Raw genomic sequence first — 21530 nt, 5'->3', positions numbered from 1 at the left:
TCAATGATAGCCTAGCTGGATATAGTATTCTTGGCTGCATGTTTTTCTCGTTTAGTGCTCTGAATATATCATGCCAGCTCTTTCTGGCCTGCCAGGTCTCTGTGGATAAATCTGCTGCCAATCTAATATTTTTACCATTGTATGTTACAGACTTCTTCTCCCGGGCTGCTTTCAGGATTTTCTCTTTGTCACTAAGACTTGTAAATTTTACTATTAGGTGACGGGGTGTGGACCTATTCTTATTGATTTTGAGTGGGGTTCTCTGCACCTCCTGGATTTTGATGCTTGTTCCCTTTGCCATATTGGGGAAATTCTCTCCAATAATTCTCTCCAATATACCTTCTGCTCCCCTCTCTCTTTCTTCTTCTTCTGGAATCCCAATTATTCTAATGTTGTTTCGTCTTATGGTGTCACTTATCTCTCGAATTCTGCCCTCGTGGTCCAGTAGTTGTTTGTCCCTCTTTTGTTCAGCTTCCTTATTCTCTGTCATTTGGTCTTCTATATCACTAATTCTTTCTTCTGCCTCATTTATCCTAGCAGTGAGAGCCTCCATTTTTGATTGCACCTCATTAATAGCTTTTTTGATTTCAACTTGATTAGATTTTAGTTCTTTTATTTCTCCAGAAAGGGCTTTTATATCTCCCGAGAGGGTTTCTCTGATATCTTCCATGCCTTTTTCGAGCCCAGCTAGAACCTTGAGAATAGTCATTCTGAACTCTAGATCTGACATATTACCAATGTCTGTATTGATTAGGTCCTTAGCCTTTGGTACTGCCTCTTGTTCTTTTTTTTGTGGTGAATTTTTCAGCCTTGTCATTTTGTCCAGATAAGAGTATATGAAGGAGTAAGTAAAATACTAAAAGGGTGGCAACAACCCCAGGAAAATATGCTTTAGCCAAATCAGAAGAGATCCCAAATTGTGAGGGGGGCGGGGAAGGGGATAAAAAGAGGTTCAGAAAGAAAAAAAAAAAAAAAAGAAAAAAGAAAAAAGAAACAAAAAAAGAAAACCAATAATGAAAAAAATATAAAAAGGAAAAAATATATATATATTAGATAAACTAGTTAAAAAACGTTAAAAAAGAAAAGGGTAAAAGTTTAAAAAAATTTAGCAGAAGAAGAGAAAAAAATTGAAAAAGAAAAAAAGATTAAATTAACTGCAAGGCTAAAGAATCATGGGGAGAAAGCCATGAGTTCCGTGCTTTGCTTTCTCCTCCTCTGGAATTCCGCTGCTCTCCTTGGTATTGAAACTGCACTCCTCGTAAGTGAACTTGGTCCTGGCTGGGTTTCTTGTTGATCTTCTGGGGGAGGGGCCTGTTGTAGTGATTCTCAAGTGTCTTTGCCCCAGGCGGAGTTGCACCGCCCTTACCAGGGGCCGGGCTGAGTAATCCGCTCGGGTTTGCTTTCGGGAGCTTTTGTTCCCTGAGCGCTTTCCGTAGAGTCCGGAGGACGGGAATGAAGATGGCGGCCTCCCAGTCTCCGGCCCGGAGGAGCCGAGAGCTCGGGGTCCCACTCCTCAGTGCGCCCTCAGGGAACAGCGTCCAATTACTCCCGTCTGCCTGGCCTCCGGCCGCGCTCCGAGCTCACCGAGCCTGCGACCGGTTCAAGGTAAGCCCGAGCTGTGAGCTCACTCCTCGGCTCCGTCTCTGTAGCCGGCTTCCCTGTTCTAATACCTGCAAGCTTTGTGACACTCAGACACCCCGATCCTTCTGTGACCCTGCGGGACCTGAGTCCCCGCTGGCCCCGCGTGGGCTTCACCCCAGTTAAGCCTCTGGAGCGATGTCCCTCAGCGGAACAGACTTTTAAAAGTCCTGATTTTGTGCGCCGTTGCTCCGCCGCTTGCCAGGAGCCGGCCCCTCCCCCTGGGGTCTATTTTCCCGTCCCTTTGGATTCACTTCTCCGCCAGTCCTACCTTTCAGAAAGTGGTTGATTTTTTGTTTCTAGTATTGCTGTTCTTCTTCTCTTCAATCTCCCGTTGGATTTGTAGGTGTTTGCAATCTTTAGATAAGCTATCTAGCTGATCTCCCGCAACCTGAAGTAGTCTCAGCTGCTACTTCTCCGCCATCTTGACTCCTCCAAGTGTATGCCTATTTTGATAACTTTTTTCTTTTGTTTGGATTGTGTATGGCATGATTGTAATTTAATTATGCAAACTTGTAATACAGTAGAGTAGTAGAGGATGCAAAAATAGATGAGAATAACTTGTCCAAGAGAAAAGATATGATGGAATTGTAGATTTTGGGTGAGATGCCTTCAGAGACATTTTCTTAATGTATAATAAGAATTGGTTGTACTTGAAATAGTGATGTTGCACTTTACTACATTATTGAAATTAACTAAAAAGTAAATCTTTTCATTTTTTTTTTTTTTTAAGATTTTATTTGTTTATTTGACAGAGAGAGATCACAAGTAGGCAGAGAGAGAGGAGGAAGCAGGCTCCCTGCTGAGTAGAGAGCTCGATGCGGGACTCAGTCCCAGGACCCTGAGATCATGACTTGAGCCGAAGGCAGAGGCTTAACCCACTGAGCCGCCCAGGCGCCCCAATCATTTCAATTTTTAAAGTGTATCTCTCTGAGATTTATTTGACTATTAGAATAGGATTTGATAATTTACAGTATTTTGAATCTAGTACGTTGAATTGGGAACATGCTGCTCTAGATATGTAATTATTCTTTAGGTAAGATCAGATGGAGAAAAAACCTGAGTGGAACAAAGACCTTAATAGGGCCAAACTTTGTAATCAGACCCACCTAGGTTTGAATTTGAGCCTGCCACCTACTAATATTGTGTGAATTAAGGTAGGTTACTTACCTCAGCCTCAGTATCTTCATGTTTACATGGGAATCATAATGCCTAGCTTTTAGTATTATTGGAAAGATTAAATAAAGTATGTGTAAGGCATGTTAGCTTCATGTGGTAATGAGTAGTGGCCAGTATTATTAGTAATAACAATCTTATTTTCATTAATTTAGTATTTCTCAAGAGAAAGGAATGTGGAATATACCAACCAGCTGGCAGGTCACAGAGGCCTTACCCTCATTAGGAATTTTAATTATTATTGAGACAATTTCTAAGCCAGTAAGTAGTTTGAAGGTTCAGGGAGAGTAAGATGCATACTACAGTTGGTTTAACTCTGTTTAACCTCTATTACTTTTTGTCACATTGATTTGGGGTTAAAGTTGAATGAATCCTTAAATCAGAAATAGGATTTCTTTCTTGGTTGAATGACCATCAACAGTTATGCCACAATAAGTAATTACATTTAAATACTGGCTAATGACTTGTAAATTATTTTTTTAATGTTAGGTGAAATCTTCCAATTAGGGTACAAATTTAGAGGATTAACTAGGTGTCATATTAATCTATTAGGATTTTTTTAACTTTAAAATGTTTTAAAATTTATCACTTAATATATAAGATATCTGAGTAGATTGAGTAATAAATACTTGTGAACCCATCTAGAAACAAAATGCTCTGTGTACTTCTATCCAATGTCATTCCCTTCTCTCCTCTCCTAAGGTAATCATTATCTAGAAATTTATGTTTTTTTTTTTTAAAGTTTGTGCTACGTTTTTATGTACTATTTGTACATATATAACATTTGTGCTATGTTTTTATGAACAATATATGGTACTTTATTTGCAACATTTTATATTCTTAGATAATTAAAAAAAAATTCACTGTTATGGTTGAAGGATTCATTCACTTGAATTGTGTGACTATTGAACATTAATTTTAGGTATTCCATTCTGTACCTATTCCATGTTTCCATTCTTTTGTTGGTGAACAATTATATTGTTTACTTTTTTCTTTTGCTATTACACAAAGTGATAATTTAGGTATTCTTGTTACGTGTTGAAGTGCTTTGTAGATTGCATTGCTTATAGTGAGAATTCTGATTCTCTATTTCAGTCATCTTTTCTAACTAGAAATTTAACATTTTACTTAAATCACTGCTTTATGATTTTGAGATGTTTTCATTGGCTCTTTTAAGAACTGTTGTCATTGATCTTGACCAGCATATTTTATTGTTCTCATAAAATTTTCCAACAAAAAGACTTAAGCTATGTAAATTCTCTTAAGTTTTTGAATTTAGGCGAGATGCCATTAAAATGTACAGCAGATGGTCATTTGAGTATTGGTAGAATGAGTCAAAAGCTATCACGTGCTTCATTTAATAGTGGCAGATGTCTTCATAAAGCGTAGCAAAGGAAAAGAGCATTGAGTCTCTAGGGTAATATGGTATTCTATAGGAAGGAGAAAAAGGACTAATAGGTTTAGTTAGGGAATTAAGTTTTTTGAAATGAACATTTTAAGGAATAACACTTGCCAAGGCTAAGGAGGTTTAAACTGGGAGGGAATGGTTTTAGATGTGAATGAATTGGGTGGATGTCTTAAGGGGAAACGAGCTACTGAAGTAAGAACTCAGTGAAGTGTTGGTCTTGTTTATTAAATACCCTTTCTCCTTTTTGTGTTTTCTTTAAATATCAACTTTTGTTTTAAAGTCAATTAATTGCATTCTCATTAAAAATTCTGTAGTGCTCAGTTTGATGGTGGAGGAGACTGCTTTGTTTACTCTTTTCAATTCTCAGCCTTGTCTGTTCAACAGCTGTTCCAGTAGCTTTGCTGGCATTTGAACTGTGGGAACCAAGAAAGGATTTGGATGTGCTTTTGTGTGCATTAATGGTTTTCCTGAGGTATTCTCTAAAACCATGAATTGTAGGTTTGGTTTTTTTTTTTTAATGAGTTATCATTGTGTGTTTAAATAGCTCCTTTTAAAGAAAACCTATACTTAGGTTATGAGCTCATGAATGTTGTTATCATTGTGCTTTGTGGAAAATGAGCTTAGAGATGAAAAATACATCAATAAGCGAATAGCTGAAAACTGGACTTCTCATTCTTTGGTCAGATGGGGAAAGTGGGATACATTTTCCCTCTGCCTTTCATCAGCCAACTCTTACTTGAAGAGCTGCATAGTTAAGGATAAATCTCTTAAGTGCGTATTGGTACTGATTTGTTTAGTGCATTTTACTTTTTGTGAGACCTGTTTTAGACCTATTCAGAAACTTAACCACTGTGTGGACACTTGCTGTTACTGACATTTGATATTAATTAGGATGTTTTGGTCATGGTGCTTTCCAGGGGTAAGACAGTTTAGCCTGTGACTGCAGGCATGTGCCAGTGAGGAGTGTAGCCAGATAAAGTATATATTTTATTTTCATGTAATAGCTCAGTTAGAGTAAGGGTTAAAAGAAACAAAAACTTCTAAGTTGTAGTTAGATATTCTGTTGCTAGAGTATTTGAAAGTCTCTGTAAATATTTGCTGTAAATATCATGTTTTTGTTTTTTTATTTTAATTTATAGATGACATACATGAGCATCTCTGATGATATATTAATGCCCCTACTCACTCATCTGCTTCCTAGAACTAATATACACTCTGTGTAGAAGATTTAGAAAATCATAAAGGGTAATCCCATTAGTACATTTTGGAGATTATCTTTCTAGTTTTTCTGTGCATGTGTATTATGTGTCTTATATGATGGTATACTGTAGTTCTTTGCTACTACTTTAGAAGATAATAATGAGTTTATGAAAAAAATATAGTTTACCATATCAGTAATATTTCTTCTACAACATGGTTTAATTGCATAGAATTTCTCTCTATGCATTACCATAGTTTACACATAAGTAGTCCCATATTTTTGACGTAGGTTATGTTCAATTTTTGTTTTTACCTACAAAGAACTTAGTTCTTTGGATGTACTTTTTAAAAAATTTGAAGACAGGGTCATAGTGCTTTTTTTTTTTTTTTTTTTTTAAAGATTTTATTTATTTATTTATTTTTCGAGAGAGAGAAAGAAAGAATGAGCTGGAGCAGGGTGAGGGCAGAGGGGGAACCCGAACTTCCCACTGAGCAGGAAGCCAGATGAGGGATTCAATCCCAGGACCCTAGGATCATGACCTGAGCTGAAGGCAGATACTTAACAAACTGAGCCTCCCAGGCATCTGACAGTCTTTAAGACATTTGAAACATTTTGCAAGTACTTCCATAAAGGTTGTATGAATTTATATTTCATTCTTAGTGAAATCTTATTAGCTTAAGTCTTTGCATGCATGTATTTAATCTGTGCCAATTTGAGAGGATAAAATTAGTCTTGTTTTGCGTTTTTTAAAATAAATTATGAAAATAATATGGTTATAATATAACTAAACAATTCAAAAGTATGTAGAATAAAACATGAAAGTGCTCTCTCCTTATCCTCCTACACCCCGAACCACTCAGCAGTTTGAGGTGGGTTTTCAGATTTTCTCTATATTGCATTTTTTTTTTAAGATTTATTTTTTATTTTTTTTTATTTGACAGATCACAAGTAGGCAGAGAGGCAGACAGAGAGAGACAGGAGGAGGCAAGCTCCCTGCTGAGCAGAGAGCCCAGCCCGATGTGGGACTCGATCCCAGGACCCTGAGATCATGACCTGAGCCGAAGGCAGAGGCTTTAACCACTGAGCCCACCCAGGCGCCCCTGTATTGCATTTTTTGTATAGTGTGTGTGCTCATTTGGGCATGTGTGTGACTTCTAGGTTTCATGTTATCTTAGAAAGACTACTCAAAATTATAAAATATGTTCAACTTCTTTTTTATAGCCCTTTTATGATTTTTTTTTTTAAAGATTTTATATATTTATTTGAGACACAGAGATCACAAGTAGGCAGAAAGGCAGGCAGAGAGAGAGAGAGAGGAGAAAGCAGGCTCCCTGAGGAGTGGAGAACCTGATGTGGGGCTCGATCCCAGCACCCTGGGATCATACCTGAGCCAAAGGCAGAGGCTTTAACCCACTGAGCCACCCAGGCGCCCCTGCTTTTCTATTTTCATATTTAGCTTATCAGTTTATCTTTATTTTCAATATGTTGTAAGGAACTGTAACAAAGTTCATACTTTTTAAAAAACTTGCTTTGTTTCAGTTAAAATGGTTAAAGATTACCCCAAAACTTACTGGTGTGTAGAAATTTATATGTTCATTGCTTCCGTGGATTGGGGATTTGGAGACAGTTTGGGGAACAGTTTGTCTCTGCTCTGTAATATCTGTGTGACCTCTCCCATGTTCTTCTCTATCATGGGTGGTTTCAGGGTAGCCAGACTTAATGATGAAAAAACTCTCAAGGCATGCAGGGTATGAGTCCTGAGGGAGACATAAAGACAGATACAGACAGACAAGTGACACCTGCACTGTGTTTTACGATCTAACCTTAGAAGCTGTACACTGTTACTTCTGCTTCCTTATGTTGACTGTGGCAATTGCAGATTCTGTGGAAAGGAAAATAGACTCTCCTTTTAGTGGTCATCTGTCACTGTCACATTGTCAGAAGAGCAATTAAGGTGAATATATATTGGTGTGGCCTCTTTGGAAAATACTATCTACCACCCCTTTCCTCCACTGTAAATATATACTCAGGTTTTTAGGAATCTAACTGGTATAAAATGAACCTACAGAGCAGGGATACACCTATATTTCATTATTAAAATCTGTAAATTTTTAAAAGTGCATATTGTGATTTGCTATTTCTTATTATAAGTTGCAGTTGTATAAAAATTTAAAATTCAGTTTAATAGTCCTGCATCAGACATTGTTATGATAGTTCTTCAAAATATTTATCTGTTGATTGGTTTTAGAATTTACTTAAAAAATCTTTGTGTGAGCTAGAATAATTTCTTTCTTAACTTTATAAACATTTCCTATTTGTGTTGGGAAATAACTGCAGGAATAATTGCACATTTTTTTCACAGTGAACATTATAAGGAATTTATTACATACTGATTTAAAGTGAAATATAGCAAATTCTTAGTAACCTAAGAGATGATTACCCAGTTTATGGATTATTTGTTACCTTTACCAAAAAAAACCCCAAAAAACCAAACCTTATGTGATTAAAAAAAACTTTTTTTTTTTCATGAATTCATTTATAGTCTTAAAAAAGAAGAATAAAGATTGCATTTCACCTTTCGATTTTTATTCTAAATGACTGAAGCATGTAATACCAGTGAATGCTAGTAGCTTTGCGTTTTATGGCTTTAAATTTGTGGTTTTTATTTTTGTATACATTCTGTTTAGAATATAATTTCTTTTGGGCTTATGGCTGATGATAATTTTCATGATTGATGCAGTCAGACTTAATGAGCCATAGGGTAGAATATATCATTATCAACTGTTGAGAGGTGGTAGTGGATTATCTGCTGGTTTTTAGGACTATCTTTTATGGCAGTTGTGTCTGTTGCTGTGCTGGAGTGAAAACATTTAAGAGGAACTGAGAAGACAGATATAGCTGCAGGTAAATCATAAGCTTTGGGGGAAAACCTGACATAAAACAGTAATGAGAGATTTGCCATGGAGAAGGTAGGTAATTTGCTAAAATACAGGTAATCCATGCATGAGTAATTGAATGTTCCATATATAGTCTCTGGGAAATTGAGAATTTAAAAGTTCTTTGATTTTCTGTGTAAGTTGTCAGATTTGCTTGGAATATATGATGATTTTGATCACCAAGTTATTTAAGTAGATGATTAGTACATTTAATAAATGCCATATAATTTAATTATATTAATGTAATTAGTACATTTAATAAGTGCAGTATAATTCTTTATATTTGCATTTTGCTTTAAAGCCTTTCAAAGTGTTTTTACCTCTGTATATCACTTAGCATCACAAGGTCCCTTTCTGTATTACCTTTTTCTGCCTTGGCTGCCATAACAAACTACCATAGAGTGGGTGGTTTAACAGTAGGAATTTATTTCTTGTAGTTCTGGAGGTTGGGCATTCCAAGAGTAAGGTGCTTGCTAATTCCCTTCCTGGGTGAGGACTGTCTTTCTGGCTTGTTGCCTTCTGGCTGTGTCCTCATGTGTCAGAGAGCGGGAGACCTCTTAGCTCTTTCTCTTCTTTTAAGAACACTGGAGGCCCTACCCTCGTTACCTCTTCACCCCTAGCTACCTCCCATAGGTCTCATCTGCAGGTATCAGCATGTGGCAGGTTAGGGCTACAACATAAATTTAGGGGGGAGGGAAATATAGTCAGCTTATAGCAGATATGAAAGGAAGTATTTTCTCCATGTATAGATAAGAATATTGGTCCCAGAGTCGTAGTTTAAATTTATTCTGAACATTACCTAGCTAGAAAGTTAGAGAACTAGTTTCTTAACTCAAATACTCTTGTTTTTACCATTTAATGTAACAATTTAAATCTGCCAGTCAGAAATCATGTTGTATCTTGTTATATCCCAGCCTGACTATAATTTTATCTCTAAGTCTCTGATGATATTTCAAATTCCTGCCAAACAAATGAAGCTGCTCCTGGTTCACTGAATACACACTGTACTTCTGAGATTTCTTCTTTATTCCTTTGAAAGTTCTACTCATCCAGTATTTCTAGGAAATTTGTCCTGATTCTTTTTTCATTTTGTTTCTTTTTTTTTTTTTTAAGATTTTATTTATTTATTTATTTATTTGACAGAGAGAGAGAGAGAGAGAGAGATCACAAGTGGGCAGAGAGGCAGGCAGAGAGAGAGGGGGAAGCAGGCCCCCAGCTGAGCAGAGAGCCTGATGCGGGGCTTGATCCCAGGACCCTGAGATCATGACCCGAGCTGAAGGCAGGTGCTTAACTGACTGAGCCACCCAGGCCTCCCTGGACTTGCTATTTTAAGTATGTGCTTTTTTGTTGTTAATGGCGCTCTCTCTCTTTTTTTAAAAGTAAAAAACAGTGCAGTTCTAGTGTACTGTTTGTTCCTGAATATTTCTTATCTATTTGTTTTCTCTTGAATGATCTCATTTATACTTTTTTTGTTACTTTCTACATCTTTAGTTTTCTAACCCATAGGCATCAAGTCCTTAATCTTCCTGACTTCTGTTTTCTCTCCAATTCTACTAGCTTTATCCTGGCTTAAAGTACCATTATTTACACGTGTGTAAATATTGTGTAACTTTCTTATGATTTGACCCCTTTTTTCTAGCCATTTTAATTTTCTTCCTCTCTGTTCTCCATTCTACACTAGGGATGGTACTTGAAAGCAGCAGAGGGTCTGCCCACAGTAGCATAAAATAGTCACGGAATGAAATCAGCAGATACTGATAACTGCCATCTGCCCAAATGCAGTCAGACATTTGTGTGGCAGGAGATGCGGAAGGATTGCACATGAAACATATTTGGTGTAGGGTGTCCTGCTCTTCGGTAGTTCACTAGGCATCCCATCTTTCTTCTACTGTTCTTCCTCCCACCCCGTTTTTTTTAACCATCTCCGCTCAGGCACGAGTTTATCTTCATGTTTGACTCTTTATTTAGAAAGTAGTTACCTTATGGGATTTTAAACTTGAATATAGAAAATTAATTATGCATTTTTTTTCCTTACCAGGAAGCAGCAGTTAGTGTATTAGTTCTTTTAGAGATTAGTAATAACATTACTATTTTTGTGCTCTAGTTCTCGCATATGTAGTACATTCTTACTTGATTCTTAGAACAGCCCTTACCTTTAAAGAACATAATGCCTCCTCCAAAGGGAGCTGAGGTTCTGAGAACTAAAATGAATCCTTTTATTTAATTATGGAAATTTTCTAAACTTAACACAAAATAGGGAATTATATAATGAACATCCCTCTTACCCACCTTCAACATGAGCAGTCTTGTTTCATTTAAACCCCACCTTACTTCTCTGCTCCCCAAATTCTTGAAATAAATACTATTATTTTTTATATAAATACTAATGTTAAAATGACTTTCAAGGGCACAGTAACAGCTAGTGAAAGCCAGAACTCAAATCCAAGAGTGTTAGTGTTGAATGGACAATACAGCCCTTGCTTGTAGTTCAGTATTGGGCCTGATCGTATATTACCATAAAGTAGTGATACTGATGTTCACAGATCCCACATTGTTTAAAAAACTTCTAGTTTTAATTTATCAGGTGATCTAAATAGAATAGTAAGATTTTATTTATTTTTTATTTATTTGACGGAGAGAGAGAGAGAGCACAAGTAGGGGGAGCAGCAGGCAGTGGAGAGGGAGAAGCAGACTCCCTGCTGAGCAAGGAGTCCCATGTGGGGCTTGACCCCAGGACCCTGGGATCATGACCTGAGCTGAAGGCAGATGCTTATGAACATTATTCCCAATCCACCAAGCAGGGAGCCTGAGATTGTGACCCATGACTTGAGCCAAGAGCAGACGCTTAACTGAGCCACCCAGGTGCCCTCCCGCTTTTATAGTTGTAATTGTCTATGTCATTCATGTTATCATCTTTAGTGGAGATCATATTGCCAAATGCTTTTTTCCTTTTTTCCAGACTGTATTCTTGTTCTGTAAGGAAAACAAACTAACAGCAATCTTGACTATAGTATATTGTTTCCTTTTATACTGAGAAACTTACTTGGTAATCCTTTTCTGAAGTTTGTTGTTTGGGGTGTGGAGGTTTTCTTTTTCTTTCTTTTTTTTTTTTTAATTTTTTTTCTTTTTTTTTGTTTTTGTTTTTGTTTTTTTTTTTTAAGGATTATATTTATTTATTTGACAGACAGAGATCACAAGTAGGCAGAGAGGCAGGCAGAGAGAGAGGAAGGGAAGCAGGCTCCCTGTTAAGCAGAGAGCCCAATGCGGGGCTTGATCCAGGACCAAAATTACTCCAAAAGAAAAACTTTTTTTTCTTTTGGAGTAATTGTTAACCTAGAGAATAGGTTCAAATTCCTCAAAAGATTCTGAATGTTTGAAGTCTGAAACATCTACTTGGTAGTAAATGATTCTTCTTTCTGTTGCTAGATTGAACCTAAGTTTCAGTTTGTGGATGACAGCAAAAAAAAGTGTTACTGAGAAGTACTCTTACTAATGAAGAAAGAAGTGATAGAAAATTATTGAATTACTTTTTAAAATGTTGTGCTATTTTTTCCCCCAGGGAGTAATATTCAAGTAAATAATTCTTGCAGTTAATGTAAGCATGTATCTTTGTTTTAATAGGCATCAAGCATGATGGAACCATGTGTGATACCTGCCGGCAGCAACCAATCATTGGCATTCGATGGAAATGTGCAGAATGTACAAATTACGATTTGTGCACTGTTTGTTATCATGGAGATAAACATCATTTAAGACATCGCTTTTATAGAATTACCACACCAGGAAGTGAGCGGTAGGGTAAACAGTTTTTCTTCAGTTGTAATTCCTTGTTGGCGTTCAATTTTTTATATTATTTAGCCTCAAAAATAGGATTTGGAAATAGCTGCTTTCAGCTGGTTTAGTACCAGGACATAGGAGATACTAGGCTAATGTGGACCTGGCCTGCCATATAGTGAGAAAAGAGCTCTGTGAAGATGGAGTTGCACGTATTTTTTCAAGATAATCTGGGCTATTCTATTTCTGGCATGGAGACTTGGCACTCCTCAGTATTTGGAAATGCCAGGGCAGCCCAAGAGAGTCTCACTATTTTCTTCTTACTGTGCATTCTCTTCTGTTAATCGCTACCAGATGAACACTGGGCCCATTGATTGAATCAACAGGCGTTCATTAAGACTATGTAGCAGCTACTCTGCTTGTATAAATTTGAAGATAACTAAAATACAGTATTTTTTTTTCCTTAAGATTTATTTATGTGAAAGAAGAGAGTGTGACTAAGCAGGGTAAAGGGCAGAGGGAGAGAGAGAATCTCAAGCAGACTTTGTGCTGAGTGTGGAGTCTGACTTGGGGCTCAATCTCACGAGATCAGTGACCTGAGCCAAAATCAAGATTTGGACGCTCAGTGGACTGAGCCACCCAGGTGCCCTTAAAGCACAGAATTCTTTTTTCTTCTTAAAGAGTTTATAAGTTAAGGGATTATTTGACCAGGAGTGAATATCATTTGATATTTTACACTGTATACAGGGATTATTAGTATTAAATGTCTTAGCAGAGAGAGAGGAATATGAACTGTGAATTGGTACAGAGTTTTAGGTGATTGAGTCTTCTTATGTAGATAGGTAAGAATAATGTATAGGAGCAAGAATTTAGCCAGTCATAGGGAAGCAGCAGGAGTAGTAGAAAAATGGATTTAGGTATAAAACTGTCCTCCCCAGTTCAGGGACACCTGGGTGGCTCACTTGATTAAGTGTCTGTCTTCGGCTCAGGTCATGAACCCAGGGTTCTGCGATTGAGCCCCATGTCAGACTCTCTGCTCAGTGAGGAGCCTGCTTCTCCCACTTCCTCTGCCTGCTACTCCACCTGCTTGTGCTATCTCTCTTTCTCTCTGTCAAATAAATAAATAAATAAATAAATAAAATCTAAAAAAAAAAAAAAAAAAAAAAAAAAAGAAAAACACTGTCCCAGTTCAAATCCTGGTCCTGCTTTTATTAACTGAGTAGTTCTGAGCATATTGTTTATTCTTATCCTTTTGCTTACAAGTTTTAAAGTTAAGGTATAATAAAGACATTCTAAAAATGAATAGAATATTGAAGTAAAATTACAAAACAAAAGGAAAAACCCCAAACCTTATTGATTTTATGAATGAGAAGGATATAGAAGAATAAGGGAAAGATGGCCTTGGAGAACTAAGCTGGTCCAGATTTTTGAGGGTAGAATTTTTTCAAGGTCCATAGTCCTCTGTAAATATTCAGTACTTTGGAAACAAGTTAGCGTTAGGTTACATTCAGGCCACCGATATATTACTTGGCCTGTGCTGTGCTCTAAATTTTTGAACGCACACATGCGCACACACACACATACCCAAAGACTGTCAGCACTGGGCATTTGTTCATGGTGACAGTTGGCTGACAGAGGAGCATCTGTACCCTTAAGACAAATCATGGTCTTGAGTTCACCAGAGTCCCTGCCACTGCTTCTTGTCTTCCTGAACCTGGGATCAAGTGCCACTTGCCATTTGTCATTGCTGTGGTGTTACCTTTTTGGCCTTAATTTATGTTATTTTTCTCACAGTTGTAGGGGTTTGGGTTTGCCACTTCTAAAGTGGTGAAGGGTATAGTGATACTCTGAGTGGTTAGGCTGGATTCATATGTTGATTCCATTCCATTATTATTTAGGTTTTGTGACCCTGGATAAATCACTTACCTCTTTGAGACTCTGTTTCCTCATTTGTAAAATGGATAAAATAACATAACAATGGATAAAATATACTCTTTAGGAGTATAGTGAACTTTTACACTTTTGTAAGTGCTTTACTTATAGTAAAAGCTCAGTGAATATTAGGTATCATTTTTCTTCTAACTGTTGTCACCATTCTCACCTGTGGAGTGTAAAGGTATTTATGTGTCATGCTGTTAACGTATTAACTAGAACAAGTAAAAATCTTTTGTATTTTTAAAATAATCTTTTTTATTATTTTTAAAAATAAATTGGGGTGCCTCAGTGGCTCAATTGGTTGAGCATCTGACTCTTGGTTTCAGCTCAGGTCACAATCTTAGGGTCATGGGATTGAGCTCTGGGTCAGGCTCCATGCTCAGTGGGAAGTCTGCTTGAGATTCTCTCCTTCTCCCTCTTCCTCTGCCCCCTCCCCATGCTTGCTTGCTTTTTCTCTAAAATGAATTTTAAAAATCTTAAAAAAAATTACTGGCGGGGGACCTGGTTGGCTCAGTCATTAAGCATCCAACCCGTGATTTCAGCTTAGGTCATGATCTCAGGGTTGTGAGATCAAGCCTGGCATTGGACTCTTTGTTGGGTGTGGAGCCAGCTTGGGATCATCAACCCCCCAACTCAAAAACATTTACATATATATAAATAAATTATTTTTAATATACTTTTATATAAATTAAAATACATACTTTTATTTTTAGTGTTTTGTTAGAGTCTCGTAGAAAATCTAAGAAGATTACAGCCAGAGGGATCTTCGCAGGTGCCAGAGTGGTAAGAGGAGTGGACTGGCAATGGGAAGATCAGGATGGAGGAAATGGACGAAGGGGAAAGGTGACTTTTTAAAATTAATTCATCATGTTATTCTATAATATTGTATGTTCAGAAGATTTTTATTACTATAACTGAATTTCTTGGCCCATTTTTTCTTATACCAGTAACAGTTTTTAAAATCTTTTTTTTCTGGAAGAATAAAGATTATTCCCACGTTGTTGTAAATATTGATATTCATTGAGAAGGTTGTTGTGTAGATTTTACCTTTCTGCCTTTTGGCTTCATGTTGCCATTTTGTTGGCCAGAAGGCATTTCTGAACATGCTGTTTGGGCCAGTCTTCCCTAAGTAGTATATCATGCTTTTGACTTTCTTTTTATTAAGTTTTCATTTGAATGTACTTGTTTTATATTTAATTCCCTTGAGGCCTGTTTCTGGGGTAGGGGGGAGGTAATAGGCATCTACTTTTGTTAACCAGTTTACTTAACTCTGTTACCCTTCTCAGGTAATTGTCCAGGAATCAATTATAGCAGTTATTCTGAAGGGAATTTTGTATAGCTTATTTGATAGGGATGGGATAGGCAGAGATATTGGAGTAGCTTAGTATAGATCCTTTTGAATTTAAAATTTTTAATGTTTTTTTCAAATACATATTTTCTTTTTTTCCTAATACATGTTTTCTGAGTTATTATTTGAGTGTTATGTTGATTTCATTTTAAATAATAAGGTCTAATTTTAATGTTTGGAAGTCAGACATATGTGTTTTAGCTATTATATTTTAAGTACTTCGATTTTCACTAAGGAAGCAACTTTGCTTTTTTAAAAAATTTGGTAAATATTTATTAAACACTTAGTATATACTAGGTTCTCTTCCAAACATCAGGGATATGGCATTGAACAAAAGAGACAAGTTCCCACTTCGCTGTAATGTGTATTTTAATTAGATTTGATAGGCAAAAAATGTAAATCTAAATTCTGTGACTGTAGTATGGGCTGTGGACCAGCAGCATAGGTGTTACCTGACAGCTGGTTAGAAAGGTAATAGGTCCCCTTTCTTCTAGACCTCCTAAATCAGTATCTTCATTATAACAAGATTCCCTAGGTCATTTATATGCATGTGAAAATTTAAGGAGTCCTGCTTTGAAAAGGAAAATAGAGTAGTATGAATTTGGAAAAGGTGCCATCTCTAGATGAATGGAATGTTATGGGGCATGCTTGGTAAGCGTGTTGCAAAGAGAAGGCACGCTTTTGTGGGTGGGAGCAGGAACAGTCTTGCCCCAATGTATAGGTCTTGGTAAGTAGAGTGTGGGCTGGATGTAAGGCCCAGTCTTCTCTTTTGTGAGGCCGCTTGTGTAGTGAACAACTTTCACAGTAACTTTCACAGTGAAAGTAGTTCTGTATAATACAGAAGAATGTATAAAATAACGTGAAGTTTTTAAAGAGTAGTAGTAAAATGAACACTTTTGTTCCCACTATACAGATTAGAGAATAGAACGTTATGGGTACCTTTAAAAGGCTACTTTTTATCCTTTTACAGTTGTAAGGGCCTCCAAGATAATGGATATTTGATATCCTTATTCCATTGTTTTTCTTTATTGTTGTAGGATAATGCTGTGTCCCACAACGTTTAGGATTTCATTTTTGAAAAGACTAGTAGCAAGCACAAATTTAGTTAGTGTAAGGATAGAGAGAATTGCCACTTATAGATTAAAGCTCCCAAGGCAATATAAATTGAATAGTCTCTGGCTAACCTGTTTTGCTTTCCTGGTAGTTGACAGGGGTAGTCAGTGGGCAAGGTCCAGGGAAACACAGGGGTTCACACAGGACCTCAGGCAGGACAGAAGTGGTGGCCTTGGCCAGGAATAGTTAGAGGGGATGAGTTACTATGTATTCTTTGGTTCTAAGCTTACTGTGGTCCCCCTCAAAGTTTTATGAGTAGGACAAAGCAGAACATAATAGTGTGTAGTATCTTACCTATTTTTTTTTTTTTAACCTGTGTGTATGGCTTAGGATTCTCACCCCATCACTATTACTGCATGTGTCCAACTAAATTGGCCAGTGTGAGCTATATTAAGGGGTACATACCAGCCCAGGTTGAGATTGCAGCCCTGACACGGTCTTTGGCCCACCACACGCCAACATGTCCCATGATTTGAATGGTGATAACAAAGTTCGTATACAAAAATAAGCATGTCAAGTGTAGGCTTTGGGAAACATGATGCAAAGACACCATGGAAATGTGTAGTGTATTTTTTTTTTTAAAAGATTTTATTTATTTGTCAGAGAGAGAAAGCGTGCACAAATAGGGAAAGTGGAAGGCAGAGGGAGAAGCAGGCTCCCTACTGAGCAAGGAGCCTGATCTGTTGGGGGGCTTGATCCCAGGACCCATCATGACCTGAGCTGAAAGCAGACACTTAATCACCTGAGCCCCCCGGGCGTCCCTGTTTGGTATAGCCGTTGTCGTCATCGTCTTCTTTTTTTTTTTTTTTAATTTTAAACGATGTTATTTATTTATTTATTAGACAAAGAAAGAGAGATAGGGAACACAAGCAGGGGGAGCAGAAGAGGGAGAAGCAGAATTCCTGCCGAGTGGGGAGCCCGATGCAGGGCTCGATCCCAGGACCCTGGGATCCTGACCCGAGCCAAAGGCAGACGCTTAACTGACTGAGCCACCCAGGCACCCCTGTGTTGTGTATTCTTCAAGGGTTTCTCAAGTACCAGTACTCTGTTAGTATTTGAAGACTATTTTCATTTCATAAATGCTTTTGAATATGTGTCAGTTGTGTTTTACATAGGTTCATTAGATGTATTTCTTTCTTTTAAGAAAACTTTTTATTTGAAAAAAATTTTATTTATTTGAGAGAGAGAGCGTGTTTGCGAGCGCGGGATGAGGCTGAAGGAGAGGGAGAGAGAGAATCTCAGGAAAAATGCCATGCTGAGCACAGAGCCTGACTCAGGGCTCAGTCTCATAACCCTGACATCATGACTTGAGCTGAAATCAAGAGTCAGATGCTCAGCCGACTGAGCCACCCAGGTATGCCTAAAAAAACTTTTTTTTATGGAGAATTTCAAACATACATCAGAGTAGAAAGAACAGTATAAAAAATTTCCATGTACCCAAAACCCAATTTCAAAAATTGTCAATAATTTTTAAAAATTCCATTTATTTGTTGAAGAAATCAGGTTCTCTGCATTTTTCCTGTTGATTCTTTATGGTATTCTTTTACTTGTTCCTCTAACCCTCGTGTTTCTTATAAACTAGTTGTTAGAGATAGAGGCTTGATTAGATTAGGGTTCAATTTTGTTTTGGCAAGAGAACCTCATAAGTAGTGCACTGTGCTCTCTGGTACATCACATCAGGCATGCAAAATCTGATTATATTATTGTTAGTGAGGTTAAGATTGATCAATGATATTGTCAGATATTGTCAGTTTCTTTTCCTCAGCAACCTTTTACCTAATGGTTTTAGCAGCTATTCTACACATCTTTCTTAATCAGAATAGAAATTATAAGATTAATGTAGTTACTTTCTTAAGCCTTCCACTTTGTTCCCCCCTCAATAAGTCAGATCATATTAACAAATGAAGGAATTTCATTTAGGATTCAGAGCTTAACGAATGAACTTCCTTATATCCGAAGTAATTTGAAATATAAGATGAATTTGATTTAAATAAATTTTGTAGTCTTTGTTTTTTAGTCAAATGCATTTTTGTGCCCCTTATAAAAATACAGACTTATGGGGTGCCTGGGTGGCTCAGTCGGTTAAGCATCTGCCTTCAGCTCAGGTCAAGATCCCAGGGTCCTGGGGATTAAGCCCCACTACTAGCTCCCTGCTCAGCAGGGAGCCTGATTTTCCCTCTCCTTCCTGTTCGTGGTTTCTTGCTATCTCTGTCTCCTTCTCAAATAAATAAAATATATTTTTTAAAAGTTTTTATTTATTTGGCAGAGAGAGACACAGTGAGAGAGGGAACAGAAGTGGCAGGGGGAGTGGGAAAGGAAGAAGCAGGCTTCCTGCTGAGCAGGGAGTCCAATGCAGGGCTCGATCCCAGGACCCTGGGATCATGGCCTGAGCCAAAGGCAGACGCTTAACGACTGAGCCACATAGGCACCCCATAAATAAAATGTAAAAAAATATATAGACTTACTTGATCTAGCATTTTTTAAAGGATTTATTTATTTTTTTAAAGATTTTATTTATTTATTTATTTGACAGAGCGAGAGAGAGAGAGAGAGAGAGAGAACGCACAAGTAGGCAGAGAGGCAGGCATAGAGAGGAAGGGAAGCAGCTCCCCGCAGAGCAGAGAGCCCGATTCGGGGCTCCATCCCAGGACACTGAGATCATGACCTGAGCTGAAGGCAGAGGCTCAACCCACTGAGCCTCCCAGCACCCCTGATTTATTTATTTTAGAGAGAGTGCAAGCACTGGGGGCAGGGGCAGAGGGAGAGAGAATCTTAAGCTTGCTCCATGCCCAGCATGGAACATGATGCAGGGATCTCATGACCCCAGGATCATACCCTGAGCTGAAAGAAAGAGTTGAATAGTCAACCAATTTGGCTCAATCCCAGGACCCTGAGATCATGACCTGAGCCAAAGGCAGAGGCTCAACCCACTGAGCCACCCAGATGCCCCTCATTTTTTTATTCTTTGAAGTTTATATGTGTTAATATTTTTTATAATGTATGATTTATTTCAAAATTAAAAATAAATAGACTTACATAATAATTTAAAATCTTTCTCAAATGTTTGATTAAATCTTAAAGCCTTTTTTTTTTAAGATTTTATTTATTTATTTGTCAGAGAGAGAGAGGGAGAGAGAGCGAGCACAGGCAGACAGAATGGCAGGCAGAGGCAGAGGGAGAAGCAGGCTCCGTGATGAGCAAGGAGGCCTACGTGGGACTCGATCCCAGGACGCTAGGATCATGATCTGAGCCGAAGGCAGCTGCTTAACCAACTGAGCCACCCAGGCGTCCCAAATCTTAAAGCCTTTTTATCTTTACAAAAACATCATAAAATATATAACTTGCAAAATGATTTTTTAAATCAGGGTAAAAATAAGGAAGGATTATTATTATTATCTTTTTTGAAATAGGTTATGCTTTAAAATTATGTTTTAAGGTCATGCTTTTAAAATTATATTTAACATCAGCTTGGCATTCTAAGTAACTGTAAAGAGTGGCTGATTAAATGTGTCAGGATGGAGAAAAGTAATGAGTTACACATGTTCAACTTCCCATTCTTAGCTATAGACTGGTTTACTTGAGAACACCCGAATTCAGCACTGATTGTGTATTATTTTTTTGCTGTTGATTCTTGGCCCTTAAGGAGTAACAACCCCAGTTGTTGGTAGTGTTTTTGTTTTGTATTGTTTTGTTTTAATGTCAGAAGAGCTTATGAATCATCTGTTTTGTGTGGGGCCTAGAGATTGTGTCTGGGTTTCCATTGTAGGCATGGTGTTATAGCTTGGGTTTCTTGCCTTTTGGGGCAGCTGAGGGATATAGTGCTGGAGGAGCGATGTCAGCTCATCTTCCTTAAATATTGGCATCAAACATTGTGCCTCAACTTTTAGCTCACCAGAGAGCAGATTTATCTTAAATCATTCTGGATATCTGGTTAAAGATCTTCAATTTTGTAATGAATAATGGGTTTAAAATAATACACTATTCTTGGGGCACCTGGGTGGCTCAGCGGGTTGGGCCTCTCTGCCTTCGGCCCAGGTCATGATCTTAGGGTCCTAGGATTGAGCACCTCATCCAGCTCTCTGCTCAGTGAGGAGCCTGCCACCCCCTCCTTCTCTGCCACCTTGTGATCTCTCTCTCTGCAAATAAATAAATAAAATCTTAAAAAAAAATAATACACTATTCTTAAAGGGAACACTTTAAGAATCAAAATTTAAAATTTTGTATTGAGTTATGTATATTCTGGTAATCTATTACTATAATCACTAAGCCTCCCAATTAAAAATTTCTATAATGATTTTAGAAATTATCTTATAATTCTGGAATTATATCTCTAGTTATAATTGAGTTATATTGTTAGAAGTGACATATGTTTGACAAGTGTTTTTCATGATCCTGTTACATAAGATGATAGCTGAAATGATACGTAACATTTTAAATGTAATTAAAAGAACTAACTTATCCTCTCTGCTTTAAAAAAAAATTGTTTTTCCTGGCAATTCTCTTAGGTAACAGAAATCCAGGACTGGAGTGCATCAAGCCCACATAGTGCAGCATATGTTCTCTGGGATAATGGTGCTAAGAACCTTTACAGAGTTGGCTTTGAGGGCATGGTGAGTAGTAAGAATCACAAAAGATAAAAATATTGGATAGATGAAAAAAGGGAAATAAAAGTAGCCTTTATTGTAGTCCTTTTTTTTCCTTTTGTCATATTCTTTTGTCAGAATATAGCCATCTGAATCATGACTTTGCAGTAGGAAGAAAATCTGTAAAGTGAGGTTATAATAAACTTTACATTTTTAGTACATTTGCTTATGCTGTTTGATAGTAAATATGATTTTGTCCTCAGTTAATATTTGGGTAGCTTACCATATATTGACTGTGTAGAGCTGATCCCTTATAAATCTGAGTTAGGGGATTATTTACTAAAATCTATCAAAAAGATTTAGAATCATCTATAAGGCTGCTCCTCAGGATGGACATGGACTATGGTATTATAATGAG

General features: G+C 37.3%; 1 protein-coding gene across 1 annotated transcript in view; it reads left to right on the top strand.

The window, feature by feature from the left end:
- The window catches only part of MIB1 (mindbomb E3 ubiquitin protein ligase 1), a 134599-nt gene that overhangs the window by 17176 nt on the left and 95893 nt on the right, over positions 1–21530 (top strand). The window contains exons 2-4 of the mRNA XM_032859780.1: positions 11981–12152; positions 14782–14911; positions 21035–21139. Of these exons, the coding sequence (XP_032715671.1) occupies positions 11981–12152; positions 14782–14911; positions 21035–21139 (407 nt within the window). The remainder of the gene's footprint in view (positions 1–11980; positions 12153–14781; positions 14912–21034; positions 21140–21530) is intronic.

Source organism: Lontra canadensis, unplaced genomic scaffold (assembly GCF_010015895.1).
Source record: "Lontra canadensis isolate GAN:19392208 unplaced genomic scaffold, GSC_riverotter_1.0 scaffold17, whole genome shotgun sequence".
Classification (NCBI taxonomy): Eukaryota; Metazoa; Chordata; class Mammalia; order Carnivora; family Mustelidae; genus Lontra; species Lontra canadensis.
This window is presented reverse-complemented; position numbering and strand designations above follow the sequence as displayed.